The 13875-nt window shown below is 35.5% G+C and overlaps 3 protein-coding genes across 7 annotated transcripts; 1 reads left to right on the top strand and 2 right to left on the bottom strand.

The window, feature by feature from the left end:
• The first annotated feature begins 511 nt into the window (after positions 1-511).
• On the top strand, positions 512-5275 carry LOC118027641 (uncharacterized). Of its 5 annotated transcripts, none has more exons than XR_004683858.2 (3): positions 513-2468; positions 2844-3968; positions 4750-5275. XR_004683858.2 is itself a non-coding variant. In XM_035031039.2 (2 exons), exons 1-2 carry the CDS (start codon positions 2376-2378, stop codon positions 3897-3899), a joined length of 1128 nt encoding a protein of 375 aa, XP_034886930.1. In that variant the 5' UTR covers positions 512-2375; the 3' UTR covers positions 3900-4265. The 5 variants fall into 5 exon arrangements, 2 of the variants coding, with proteins under 2 accessions (XP_034886930.1, XP_034886929.1); XR_004683860.2 differs by having other exon boundaries at positions 4713-5275; XR_004683859.2 differs by having other exon boundaries at positions 4710-5275.
• Positions 5178-8686, bottom strand: LOC118027642 (early nodulin-like protein 18). The gene is made up of 2 exons (XM_035031040.2): positions 8491-8686; positions 5178-5761 (listed from the first exon to the last, which is right to left on the bottom strand). Exons 1-2 carry the CDS (start codon positions 8684-8686, stop codon positions 5280-5282), a joined length of 678 nt encoding a protein of 225 aa, XP_034886931.1. The 3' UTR covers positions 5178-5279.
• A 2067-nt stretch (positions 8687-10753) lies between these two features.
• Positions 10754-13823, bottom strand: LOC118027644 (tubulin beta-5 chain). Its single transcript, XM_035031043.2, has 4 exons — positions 13706-13823; positions 12921-13324; positions 12581-12850; positions 10754-11688 (listed from the first exon to the last, which is right to left on the bottom strand). Exons 2-4 carry the CDS (start codon positions 13312-13314, stop codon positions 11009-11011), a joined length of 1344 nt encoding a protein of 447 aa, XP_034886934.1. The 5' UTR covers positions 13315-13324; positions 13706-13823; the 3' UTR covers positions 10754-11008.
• Between the last annotated feature and the right edge of the window lie 52 nt (positions 13824-13875).

The raw sequence follows: 13875 nt of genomic DNA, 5'->3' as shown, positions 1-13875 counted from the left end.
ACCTTTTGGTTTTTGAATAATTAGAGCTACAATAGATTATATTGAACATATCATCTTTTAGTCTGAGTTTGTAAAGTATGCAGGAGATTGTTTTTTTTATTCTTGTTGTAGGAACTTGGTATTTCAGTGTAAATAGTACATATGCATTTGTGGGTATGATGCTCTTTTATCTTGTCGGATTATTCATCTAGATGTAGTAGTACTAATTAAATCTTGTCGGGTTCTTCTTTTAACTTTCCATTCTCGAGAATTTTGCTTGTGCTGGTGATAAGATTAGGGTTTACAGTGGCTACCTTTTAGGATTTTTTTACAGATGAACAGTTTTATCTGATGGAGGAATTAGGTGTGGGTAGCTTTGGAACCTTTATGGCTGTACCTGGATTGGGAGATTATCGTGAAGTTTTGATCATGCAGAATATTTATAGAGTTTTGACATGGCGATAGGGTTGGAAATGCAGGTAGGGATGTTAGGAATTACTTTCTTGAGATGAGTTAAGTACACGTTGCATGACAAATGAAGAATTGGATTACATGAAGCTCTAATATTTGAGTTAGGTTATGTCAACTAAAACTAACATGTTTGGGTGAAGATTTAGAGAAGGGGAAGGTTCTCTTGATTGCTTTATTCGATTTGGCTGATGAGATTTTACTTATGGCAAAAGGGGATTGTAAACCTGAATCAGCAGAGACTCGCCATGCGACTGTTGATATTGTGCTCCTTTTGCTAATTGTATGCGCCTGCTTATATTCATGGAAAGGGATGACTGCTCTGTTTAAGATTGGATATGGGTGCAAGTAATTTCATTAGGCGTTAGACAGCTTTCACCTATGATAGATAGTTGGAAACGCTTTTGGTTGTTAATATCTGGTTTCGATCTATTTTTATTTGAAATCTGGATTGGATCAGTGTCAAAATTCAGACCGTGCACCCACACAATGACAGAAAACAAAGAGTAATGATTTAGTTGTCACTCCTTGAACTTATTATTATTTTTCTGCATCACATTTCACATAAAAAGTGAAGGATACACTGCAACTTTAAGTTGCACTCAGGAGTAGGAATTAGCAATATGCATAATAGCCAGCGCCATACTTGGCCACACATCCTTTGTTGCCTTCATCTTTTTGACAGACACCTCCATGCAATGGTTTCTCTCATTGGCCAGCAACATTTGCCAGCATCTTCTCGCTACCTGCACTCATTAAGAAATAATCAAGTCATCGAAGTAATCTTGACATAATCTTCATATATTTAAGAGCACTGCTGCCACGTTTAGTAATAGGAACTCTGTTTAAAATTTAGAATTTTTCAAGCATTTCCTGAAAAGTGCCCAAATTTAAAAACATGGGTGTGCAAGTATCTCTATGAAACAACATTCGAACGTTTTATCAAAGGACTTGGATGTGTGAATTTCGATCAGGTTTTAGTGATTTCATCCTCCTGTGAGCAAACAATTCGTTATCTACCTTAGCCAACAAAAAATAAAGCAGCACGGGGTTGAACCGTTGAAGGAACATTTTACCAGAAGAGATAAAGAGAATAAGAAAAAAGAGGATGGCAAAAACTGAAAGGCTCTTCCAGGCGTCCATGTTACCTAATTGCAAAGTGTAGGATTTGTTTGTGAAGATATGGATGCAGCTTCTGATGTTGTGTAGGAGGCATTTGCCAGTATTTATAAGGAGCATTTGTGCCTAGATTTCTCATTTTTTTGGTTGAATTATTGTTTTGAAAATGATAAAAAAGAAAAAAAGAAAAAAAAAGGTTGCCAAGTTTTTATGGTGTTGCCATATTATATGATAAAACTGCCACGTAGCATAAACATTACCGTAAAAAGGAGATGCATGACTATTTTCCCAACAATTTCCCCAGAAATAACTCAAGTGTTTATTGACAAGAGAAGACATCCCTTAAGAACACTTGCCTTAAAAATAGGATTTTGGATCCTAAAAGCATATGGATATGCATGCAAGCTGGGGGTAATGCCCTAGAAACACAAAACCAATTGATACAAGACACTGCAAACTTTTTAGACGCATGAGTATGAGATATTAAACCAAAATGCTTAGGCCCAATCCAAGCCCAACTATCTACCACGATTTGTGACGCGGCGTCGTATTACTTGTGAAATCCTCGACAAACTTCAAGCCAGTCTTACCCCTGCATTAAAAACTAAAGAGACCCCCAAAACCCTCTAAATCTCGAAAGTACCCCACGAACCCAATTCCTTAAACCTTTCCCAGTTCACTCAACCCTCTCTCCGTCACCAAACCCGACCCGCCCAAGACGATCAACAGTTCGTTCACTCGCCGCAAAAGCTTGAAGGCAGTCGCATTTGAGCTGGCGACAATAAGAACCCGATTTCGAAACGCCTCTGATGAGAAATTTTGTTAATGTTGTAGCGAGATCCTTCTTTCTATCAAGCAGCCTCCTTTTTCATCTTCACAAAGTTCGTTTCTTCCTTCGGAAGGTTACTTAATTTGACTTCCCATTTCATTACTGTTATTATTCTTGTTGATGAGTCTTTTTCTCGAAGTTTCTTTATAATTTTATTTTTCTGTTGTTTCGCACCTGAGAAAACTGGGATTTTTCAGTTACATGTGGTTAATGGTGATCAAGTCACCTCCACTCGAAATGGGTTTTTCCTCTTTCTTTTTTGAAATTAGAGCTGAAATAACTTCGAATTAGTTACGTTTTGTAGTTATGAGCTTTGAAACTTTGCATTTCTGACTGAGTTTAATTGTATGTAGTTTGCAAATATCATGGAGGGTTTCTTTTTCTTTTTCTATTTGGTTTTACTTTCTAATGAGAATTTTAGTTGGTATTGATTATATCTCTAATACAGAATTGTATCACATCCATCCCAGTTGGTTCTCGTTGGATTTTGCCCCACTTTGCCACAATTACTGAAGTCATTGGTCATCACAGGCAACTCACAACACGAGCGTCTTTTGATGAAGAGGAGATCAAGGATGATAACTTGAACCAAATGCTTGAAGCTGTTGAAAATTCCCCAGAATGCACTACTAGGAAAGTCGGAACAGCTTATGTCCATAACTTATGTAAAGCTGGAAATCTTTTTGCTGCAGTTAGACTGCTGCGATTGTTATGCGATAAAAACATTTTCCTTGGTCCTTGTGCTTATAATATAATTTTGGTGACAGCTAGTGAAAAAAACGATGTCGAGATTTTGTCCCAGGTTTTCAAGGATTTGATCTTGTCTTTTCAGTCTTTGCCTTCATCTTTGTATCTGAAACTTGCCAGGGGTTTCGTGAAGTCAAACGATGATGTCCAGCTACTGAGACTTGTCAAAGAAGTTTCTGAATTGACATTCCCAAGCAGCACGAAGGTTGTAAATAGATTTATCTTTGCCTTTGCTGAATGCGGGCAGTTTGACAAAGCCATTCTGATATTTGAGCAAATGGAGAATCTGAAATGTAAGCCAGATTTGGTTACGTATAATACTGTTTTGGATCTTTTAGGTCGTGCAGGTCGGATTGATGAAATGCTCGGTGAGTTTGCCTCCATGAAGGAAGCTGGAATTCTCCCAGATTTTATTTCTTACAATACTTTGCTAAATCAGTTGACCAAAGTAGGAAGATTGGATTTGTGTTCAGTGTATTTCCGAGACATGGTTGAGAATGGAATTGAACCAGATTTGCTTACATACACTGCATTGATTTGGAGTTTTGGCCAATCCGGAAACATTGAGGAGTCATTGAGACTCTTCAATGAGATGAAAACAAAGCAGATTCGTCCCTCAATTTATATATATCGATCATTAATTGCTAGTTTGAAGAAGATGGGAAAGGTTGAATTGGCAATGACCTTTTGGGAGGAGATGAATGCATCAATGTCAAACCTAGCTGGTCCCAAGGATTTCAAACGAACACACAGATAGTTGCACACAGAGAAGGAAGGGTTTTTGCAATTCAAAGGAGAGTACTTGGCTCAAGTTTGCTCAAGCTAGGTAACCAGTGGAGATCCTTTACCTGTCTTTATGCTGATAATGGCATGCTGTTATTGCTACTTTCTTTCTGATTTACCTTTCTTGACAATTTCTAATTGGTCCCGGAATCCATTACCTTGGCAGTCTTGTATGTTTCCATGCTACAAAACAGTCCTTGTTAGTGTCATCATAATCATTGAATTGGTGACTTGGGTTTAAAGGAGTAATGTCTAGAATTACATCTTTATCTACATTGAAATTCAAATTGAAAGGATTCAATAATTAAAAAATTTATTAATAATTTGTTATTTCTGACTAGTGATTGGAATTCTCATCAATAAGTCATTACACGTGCACTTGAGTTTGTGGTATTTTGAGTTAATTCGATACTGATGTACATTTCAAGAGTTGGAGCAAAATGTGCTGTGGATGTATTCTGTTCCTAATACAGTTAATTTATAGTTCCTTCAACACTATTTATTATGTCCATTGAATGTGAAAAATCTGAACACATGATTCGCAGAATGTTCATACAAACTGTTCTCCTAAAACCAGGAAGTGGCCAATTCATCAAATGGTTGCTTTAAGTGAAGTTGCATAGACCAATTTTGACAAAGCATCCAAACTATAGAATCACTGAATAATTTTCCAATTTTTCCGTATCTTTATGGAGTATTTCTTTTGCACATTCAATCCTGGAGAAAACCTGAGTAAATTGACTAATCATGCTGTTTATTACTGCTTTAAATATCGTTGCTGTAGTAGAGTTTTGCTGGCCTTTTCTGATGCCAATACCTTCCAGTGAATCATCTCCGACTCGTCTCAAGGCCAAGGCACGAAGATGTTAATCGAACTGGTTTGGGTGGCGGCCTGTCACCAATTCTTCACGGTGGGTTCCTTGGTGATCCTAGTCAGGTGATTTGAGTGCTATTTTTATGTTATAGTGCCCCAGCTAGCTAGTTGGGGCCTGCAAGTGATTCACAAATTTATTTATTTTTCATTTGGTGCAAGTGACCCATAGTACTTGACTGCACTGCCCTGGTAACTTGGTCGTGGCCTTGGGTCCTAATAGAAGAAATTCCGAGCCAATTCGTTGACTTGAATATCTGTAGAAGACTCCTTAACAGTTCATGTGTAACAAGTTTTAGTGCATTCTTGTCTCATACAGTCTGTCTAGAACGACCATTTATAGACAAAAAGGACTATACATAACTATATGAATGCTCTGTTATATAAGAAAAGCCTTCTTCCTGAAGATACAAACCCGTCATGTATAAAAAATATGAACCAAGAAATTAAAAGGGATAATAATAAATAAATAAAAAAAACTGATCAAAACATGTAAACAAACCCTAACAAAAGCAAAATCCCATGTAATTTCATGTCTAGGAATTTCCCATGTAATGAAATAGATCCAGAATCCTTCTTAACATCAGCGTCCTGATCATGAGGATTATTTAAGTCAAAGGGCACAGCAGTATCTGGCGTCGAGTCATAATCGGCAGCATTTGGGGCCGGGGCCTGATCGGATGGGTCTTTCAGACTGTCCGGCAACCCTTTTCCATGAGACACGGTTATTTTGAAATGCTGACCATTATCACATTGCTCCCCGTCATAATCCCCAGAGAAGAAATAGGTTGGTCCTTCCCTGAGCAGAGGAACTGCCACCGTGACTCCCTGCGTGAGAGTGTTGGATGGATTGGCGGATGACCATTCCACGGTGTCGTTGTCTACGGAATTGTCATAATCACAGAGCTTGTATGTGGTGAAATTGTATGTTTGAACTACTGAATGGTTATTATCCGTGTTGAAAACTGCATTAACAAGAAAAACACCCATGAACACTATGTGACTCTGAATAAATTTAACAAAAAATAATGCCAATTCAATGATAACCATACCATACTGCATTACTAAAGATCTTTCATGCTTGTAGCATTCAAATCACAATTGACTCATAGATTCTACTCAGATGGAACAGATTACGTCATTTTCCTCTCAGCAAGGACAGGGAACGAGCTCCCTGTTTCAAGGCTTTTTTTTTTTTTTTTTTTTGAGGGAGAGAGAGATGGGAGAGCATGTTTACGGATGTTCATTACTGAAAATTAAGGTGATGCAGTTGAGAATATCCTAACGGTGATTTCAAGAAAACCTAGCAGATTCTCTCTCTGCTTCTTGCCGACAAAACCAATCATGTTATGCCAGATAGAAAAGCAGTATCAGATGTCTTGAAGGAACTGGGTAACTGATAAGCCTGTCAGTCAGGGATATGTCCTTACGACACCTGTACGGAAGCTCATCTGCTGATTTTTTAAAAGAAAAATTAGCATATCAAGATAAAAGTTTTTTTTTGGTAACACTTTTTTTAAAATTATCGTTGAAATAATATATTTTTATTTCATTATGTTTTTAAAGCATAATATTTATTAGATATTGTTATTTTTAATTATGATATATACTTTAAAATAACATAATTTTAAAATTTTCATTTTTTTTTGAAGAGCAACAACTTAAAAAGTAGTTGCTATCAGTTGGTCGATTGATCTAGTTGTATAAACTGGTTAATTATTTCAAACAAAAATTATAATTTTATAATTTTTAAAAAATATATTTTTTCTCCACTTTGTATAATAAAAAACAAGCTCTTAATTAAAATCTCAAAAATTATTGTTTATATAATAGTTGTCCTAAGTATTTTAGTTTCAATAATATAGTTAGACTTGCAATAATAAATGATTCAGAGCAGTCAAGTATGGATTTATAATAATTAGATGAGGATCTGTTCCAGACAAATTACATAGATAGCTTACCAGAAATATTTATGAACTAGTAGAACATGTTTAGACCTAAGAAAATATATAATCGCGTCAAACCATAATGATAGTTTAAATAAACATAATTTTTAATTCGATTATTAGATCATATTCAAATTTTTTATAGGAATTTTTAGAGGTTTTTTTAAGTAGTCATGAAATTGTTACTTCGAACTGTCAAATTTTTAAATTTTAAAAAATCTTATTCTGGAGCCCATGGTTTAACAATTTTGTGATTTTTTTTATAAGTCGGTCAACAGATTACTCATGAATCTAATTAATAAAATTTTATTGTAATTCTTACTCATGTTATCTATCTAAAAGTGTATTATTTCACTACAACTTTTTACTATTTTTTATTTTATACGCTAACTGTCCTGTTAGACCTTCATCTGCTCCCCCATTTTCTTCTTCCGAACATCAACTCTAACAAGTACCTATTTACCATGTTAAGACACTGCCATCAGTCTCTGATCTCAATTGAATTTTGATTTAATAGAGTATAGTCGGATTCGCTTAAAATACCATTGCTTCATGCTTGATTCAAAGAACAAAGAGAGATCCAAGAGAGCAGCAACAAGGATTACCGGCAAGAGTAAGGCTGTTTATTTATGTATTAGCGAGTGTTTTTTAAATTATTTTTTTATTTAAAAATATATTAAAATAATATATTTTATTTTTAAAATTTTATTTTTTTAAAAAAATTAAAAATATAAAAAAAATTAATTTTTTTTTAAAATATTTTTAAAATATAAAAATAAACAGACATGTCATCTGTCAACATGTGAGAGTGTGACAGGTTTGGGATCATTGAAAACCCATGTGCCTATTGTTACCTTTATCAGAAATACTTTCGTCTGTGCTTTTTTCTTTTTTCTTTTTAAGCCTAGCTTTTCCACTCACATCTATGCAGGATCTATGCTTTTCTTGGTAAATAAAGCATCTAACAATCATGGGACAATTGCATTTATAAGTACTCTAACTTTTAATATTTTTTTCAATTAAGCATATGAATTTTAATTTTCATTTGGATATATTGGTTTTTTTTTTTAAAAAAAAATCATCAATGCAGTATTTTTTTGTCCAAATTTTGTCAATTATTCCATTAAATAATGATGGAGTGTCTTTTATATATATATATATCAAAATGATTTGAAAATATTAAAAAATAAATTAAAAAAACTATTTTTTTTAAATAAACATGTTTAATGCTTTTCCTAACCTATACATGTCAACTAAATTATGGGTTCATAACTTTATTATAGCACGATTTAAAAACAAGAAAGTTGGGAGCTCACCAAAACATTAGCTAAGGTGACACATAGGATCAGATTCATGTGAAAGAGTTTAATGCTTCATCCATTTGGTGACCAAATCTGATCTCCTGATTTTTACTGTGAATTCAAACAAATAGTATGTATTTAGGCCAAAAGGAAGAAATGAAGATACAAAAGGAGATGCTTCGAGATTTATTAGATTTCTTTCTACTGGTTGAGACTAGCTAGAGAGAGAACTTCCCTCCTTCGGTGTAAATTTACTCAAAGTTCACAGAATTCTGGCATCGCTTAAAGTAGAAACTCAAAATAAAACAATGATCAAGACTAGAGACTCAAAGGAGTGACCACAAACCATAAGGAGAAAGCAGAAAGAGACGAACTATGAACAGATAAATGGAATTTTTATGGTATGTTCAAATCCCAAAACATATTGCTAGTTGATAAAGGACTTACTGAGGAAATCTCCCAAGCTGAAGTTCTTGCCAGCAGCCCATTTTTGGTAATTGACATTGGACTTAACAGTGGTGTCATACCAACCCAAGGAGTCACCCACTGTGTAGTTCTTGTAAGCATCAACAGATCCCCAAAAAGACAGCAGAATAAGGCTAGAGAAGGAGAGGAATGGGAGGAGGCCTGTCCTCTGTTCCATTGTTCTTGGGCTCTGTGAAACTTGGTGGATGTGGAGAACTGTGTGGACTTTACCTCTTATGGAGGAATAAAGGAAGGGAATTATGTCAAGTGTTATGCTCCAAGGCCTATATATTTCTACCCCGTATTGTCCTTTGAATGACTAACATGGTCTTACCTGTTCCCTTAACATGATAAAAGAAAAAGAAAATCAAAAGGAGATTATATTGGGTTTAGAATAAATTCTTTATTTTCTTTTTTTCTTGGGCCCTGTTTTCTGCCTTGTTTTGCAGGAAAGGGTCGATCAAAACCTTAATTAATCTGAGAGTACTGGGATATTATCATTTTGGATCATTTATCATGGGATTGAAAGTGATTTCACTACGCAGATCATACACAGGGTCATGAAGGATCTATCCACTTCTACTTTAGTTGAAGACAACAGTACTCTTGGCATTTGTGTGGTGTATGAAGGCAAACCTTTTGCATATAACGTGACAAAGAATGACAACCATACGCTTATGATAACTTGGCAACAAGTTATTTGATGAAACATTTGGAAGAAGCTCCATTGAAAGGAAAGAAGCCGCTGCTGCTGCTGGAAACGATTCCTTTGAGAAGAAAACAAAGGACAAAAAACAGCTCTAAGGTTTTTTTTTTTTTTTTTTTTGATATTATAAATTATATTGTTAATTCTCATGATTAGTAGTTAGAGACTATTTCTTTTATGAATCTTTTCTTATAAATATATTTTATGAGTCAAGATATATTTTTTTATTCAATTTATAGACTTAAAAACAAACTTTAAATAAAATTTCAAAAAATCATTATTCACAAAAATAGTTATCATCTATTTTTCAATATCAATAATATAATTCGATTTGAAATAACGAATTGTTCTGAATAGTTAGGTATAGATATATCACAATTAAATCTTTTCTAGATAGATTATGTGAATAGCCTAACATAAATATTTAATAACCAATGAAATACGTTTAGGTCTAAGTAGAGGTCTTATTGAGCCAGATTAAAATAATAACTCAAAAGAATCATAATATTTAATTTGATTTTTGGATGGCAATCAGGTCTCTAGATTTTAAAATTTTTATTTTGGAGTCCTGGTTTGTATAATTTTGTAATTTTTACAGGTAGTCTATTGAGTGCTAAATGCATCTTTTATCCCCATGCTTCCGACCCAACCCATGATGGAAGCCATAGCTTAACGAGAAGCAGTTCAAATGACACTTCAAATTGAAAACTTTCCTGCATTATAGAGGGTGATTCTCATGCTGTGATTTCTGCTATGAAGGAGAGATGTTTCAACCTCGGTGATCTTCACTTAGCTCTTAATGATGCTGCTTGCTTGGTTACAACTTGTAGTGATTGTTTTTTTATTTATTTTTTTAATTCTTATATCAAAAGAGGGTGTAATTGGATTGTTCATGATGTAGCGTATAAGACCCTCGTTGATTCTTTTTCTTGTAACAATGCTGATGTACTATCTGATTGACTCCGACATCGCCTGGAGTATATCGATTTTTTTTTATTTACAGTTTGCTTAAAAGAAATATTGTTATGATTATTTTTTTAAATATTTTTTATTTTAAAATATATTAAAATAATATTTTTTTATTTTTTAAAAAATTATTTTTAATATCGATGTATTAAAATAATTTTTAAAAAAATATTAATTGAAAGAAAAAATAATTCAAATTTTTTTTTAAAATACCTTTAAAACACAAAAATAGACAAAACCTTATTCTATAAAAATGACCTGTTTATATATATATATTCAAGGTCAAAACTATAACCTATCCTTCATATATATTTTCGTATAATAAAAAATTATTTTACTTCTCAAAAAAATCATCATACGCATAACATTTTTTTTTATCAGAACTCTTTGCTGGGTTTAGCATTGAAAACGTTTAATAGCTACCCCTGGTTCCCTGCTATGCATAACAATGAGAGGTAAAGAAAGATAGAGGGACACAAAGAAGAAAAGGAATTGGAAAAATAAATAAAAATAAATAAACGACACATAATCCTTGAAAATGACTGGCATGATTATCACATCAAAGGACACGGAGATTTAAATGATTGATTATAGGAATAGAAATAGCAATGGCGCTAGAATACAAACATGAACACCAATACAAAACTTCTCACATCAGCCACATGGCTTTAATATTTAACTACTGAACAAAAATATAGGCTTTTCCAACTCTAATTACTATTCAAACCGCCCAGACAGTGAAATTCACCACGCACATTTCAAAGCAGTAAACATGTTCATGCAGAATACGCTGTAAAAGCAAGTAGCAGATAGACTTTGCACAAATAATTACATCCCGGCAGCATCTTCTTCCTCCTCGTCCTCATAATCAACCTCTTCTTCGGCTGTTGCATCCTGGTACTGCTGATATTCAGACACGAGGTCATTCATGTTGCTCTCAGCTTCAGTGAATTCCATTTCATCCATGCCTTCTCCGGTGTACCAGTGCAAGAAAGCCTTCCTCCTGAACATAGCTGTGAATTGCTCACTTACACGCCTGAACATCTCCTGGATGGAGGTTGAGTTTCCAATGAAGGTGGATGCCATGGCAAGTCCTCTTGGAGGAATGTCACACACACTAGACTTCACATTGTTGGGGATCCACTCAACAAAGTAGGATGAATTCTTGTTCTGGACATTGATCATTTGTTCATCAACTTCTTTAGTGCTCATCTTACCCCTGAACATAGCAGAAGCAGTCAGGTAGCGACCATGGCGTGGGTCAGCAGCGCACATCATGTTCTTGGCATCCCACATCTGCTGGGTGAGTTCTGGGACAGTCAATGCCCTGTACTGCTGAGAACCTCGAGATGTGAGAGGAGCAAATCCAACCATAAAGAAGTGCAGACGGGGGAAGGGGATGAGATTCACAGCAAGCTTTCTAAGGTCAGAGTTGAGCTGACCAGGGAACCGGAGGCAGCAGGTAACCCCACTCATTGTTGCAGAGATAAGGTGGTTCAGGTCGCCAACTGTCACAAATTCAATTTTAATCCAGCATTTAATCCTTGTTATGGTGCAGACAAGATGCAAAGACCAGCAATGGAAAAACACAAACAATCCCCATGTCAAAAGCCCAGATCTATGCCACGGGGAAAAAAACAGAGCCAGTGGGGAACAAACAAACAAATTTCCATGCATACAAAACCTAAAACTTCTCTTTTCATGGTTACATCACAGTGTCATATTGCCTTAAATCAAATTATCCCAAACTCAGTAATATCATAAAAGCTGCCGCCAAACTTTTGCTATTTCCACAGCTCATCAACCCAAACAAACGCCTAGCTGCTAGAGAATGACATCTGCGAAGAATCGTGTGAGATCTAGCAATATGGAGCCGACATCCCTCATTCAAGCAGGCATGAATTGTAAGATAGGGCTTGCCAGCCAAAAGATATAAATTAAGTATTGACATAAATGAGGGAAGCAATGAACCGCTACAAAACATAAATACAACTGACACCTGACCAGGCAAGTTGACAAAACGTATAGAATACAACCAAGCAACAACAAAAAATGATAAATTGCTCATTCCTCAAGACATGCTGGACCAAGGGTATGTAAGCAAAGAAAAACAGAAAACAAGTAATCAGAGCAGGAGCTTCTATTCACTTTCTTATTTGTCATTCCTTCAATAACATATACATTTCACATAATCACAATCATAATCATATAATAAAACCCCACCCCCATAGACCTGAAAAATTCAATTACTAGATGCTTTACAGCAATCTAAATATGCAAGTTTCCTCGACAAGCATGGTACTGAATCTGAGTAGAAGTTATCAGCAAACCACAAAACAATGTTTTCGTCAAATAAAAGGGAATAAAAAATATCATAGATAAATGCCAGAGTGCTCTTACAGCTAGGAGTTGTTAACTTGAGAGTCCTGAAGCAGATATCATACAAGGCCTCGTTATCTAGCACCATACATTCATCAGCATTCTCAACTAACTGATGAACTGAAAGAGTAGCATTGTAAGGCTCAACAACAGTATCTGAAACCTTGGGGGATGGGAACACAGAGAACGTAAGCATCATTCTATCAGGGTATTCCTCTCTGATCTTAGAAATCAGCAGAGTCCCCATCCCGGAACCAGTTCCTCCACCGAGCGAGTGGCAAACTTGGAAACCTACACACACAAAACCACAATATAACTAACAATACAAAAATCAAATTGCCAAACATCTGACAACATATACCTTGAAGACAATCACAATTCTCCGCCTCCTTCCTCACAACATCAAGAACCGAATCAATCAACTCTGCACCCTCAGTGTAATGCCCCTTCGCCCAGTTATTTCCAGCACCAGACTGCCCAAACACAAAGTTATCAGGCCTAAAGATCTGGCCATAGGGGCCGGTCCTCACACTGTCCATGGTACCAGGCTCAAGATCCATAAGCACAGCACGAGGTACAAAGCGTCCACATGAAGCCTCGTTGTAATAAACATTGACACGCTCCAATTGAAGGTCAGAGGTACCAACGTATTTTCCAGTGGGATCAATTCCATGCTCATCGCAAACCACCTCCCAAAACTTCGATCCAATTTGGTTACCACATTGTCCTCCCTGAACGTGAAGGATTTCTCTCATTTTTGTTTCGCTGCAAATGAATAAATGATAGAAATTAGTGGTAAGAGGAAAACTAATTAAAATTCCTTTACAACAAAGAGAGAAGAAGTTCTACTTTTGCAAGGATTTAGTTAGAATTCACTGGATAGTTATATTTTAACCTATGATAAATACTAAGATAACAATTAAGTCAATAAATAAAGCTTTAAATGGAAGATTAACAGACAGTATAGTTACAGATCCAGCCTGTTTGGCTGAAGAGAGAAAAAAAAGTGCGATAAGACTGCATATACAAAGTCATTCACTCAAAACAAAACAAAAATACTCACTAAGTCTCTCAGTTTCCTCAGCTTTCTCAACATCCAAACAGACTCGAAAAAAGAGAGATCAGGTCTAGAAATCACAAACTCACCGTTAGGAAATCGGAAACAGACGTTGTTGATGCAGTGTCTCTGGTGAGGTTTTCGGCGATCAAGCTTTGAGAGATGCTCGATCGGGGAGGAGTGAGAGTGAGAGTGAGAGTAGGAGATAATTTGGTTTGTAAATGAGTGCTTTTATAGAGGGGGGAAATAGGTGTGTGGA

The sequence above is a fragment of the Populus alba genome, chromosome 9, assembly GCF_005239225.2.
Source record: "Populus alba chromosome 9, ASM523922v2, whole genome shotgun sequence".
Classification (NCBI taxonomy): domain Eukaryota; kingdom Viridiplantae; phylum Streptophyta; class Magnoliopsida; order Malpighiales; family Salicaceae; genus Populus; species Populus alba.
This window is presented reverse-complemented; position numbering and strand designations above follow the sequence as displayed.

Bases quoted from the DNA above. Each gene is read 5' to 3' on its own strand.
- LOC118027641 (XM_035031038.2), top strand. From the start codon at position 2,376: ATGAGAAATTTTGTTAATGTTGTAGCGAGATCCTTCTTTCTATCAAGC. The intron at 2,469-2,843 runs GTTACTTAATTT...TCTCTAATACAG, and splicing joins TTCGTTTCTTCCTTCGGAAG to AATTGTATCACATCCATCCC.
- LOC118027642 (XM_035031040.2), bottom strand. From the start codon at position 8,686: ATGGAACAGAGGACAGGCCTCCTCCCATTCCTCTCCTTCTCTAGCCTT. The intron at 5,762-8,490 runs GTAAGTCCTTTA...TTGTTAATGCAG, and splicing joins CAGCTTGGGAGATTTCCTCA to TTTTCAACACGGATAATAAC.
- LOC118027644 (XM_035031043.2), bottom strand. From the start codon at position 13,314: ATGAGAGAAATCCTTCACGTTCAGGGAGGACAATGTGGTAACCAAATT. The intron at 12,851-12,920 runs GTATATGTTGTC...TTGTGTGTGTAG, and splicing joins GAATTGTGATTGTCTTCAAG to GTTTCCAAGTTTGCCACTCG. The intron at 11,689-12,580 runs GTAAGAGCACTC...AATTTGTGACAG, and splicing joins CAAGTTAACAACTCCTAGCT to TTGGCGACCTGAACCACCTT.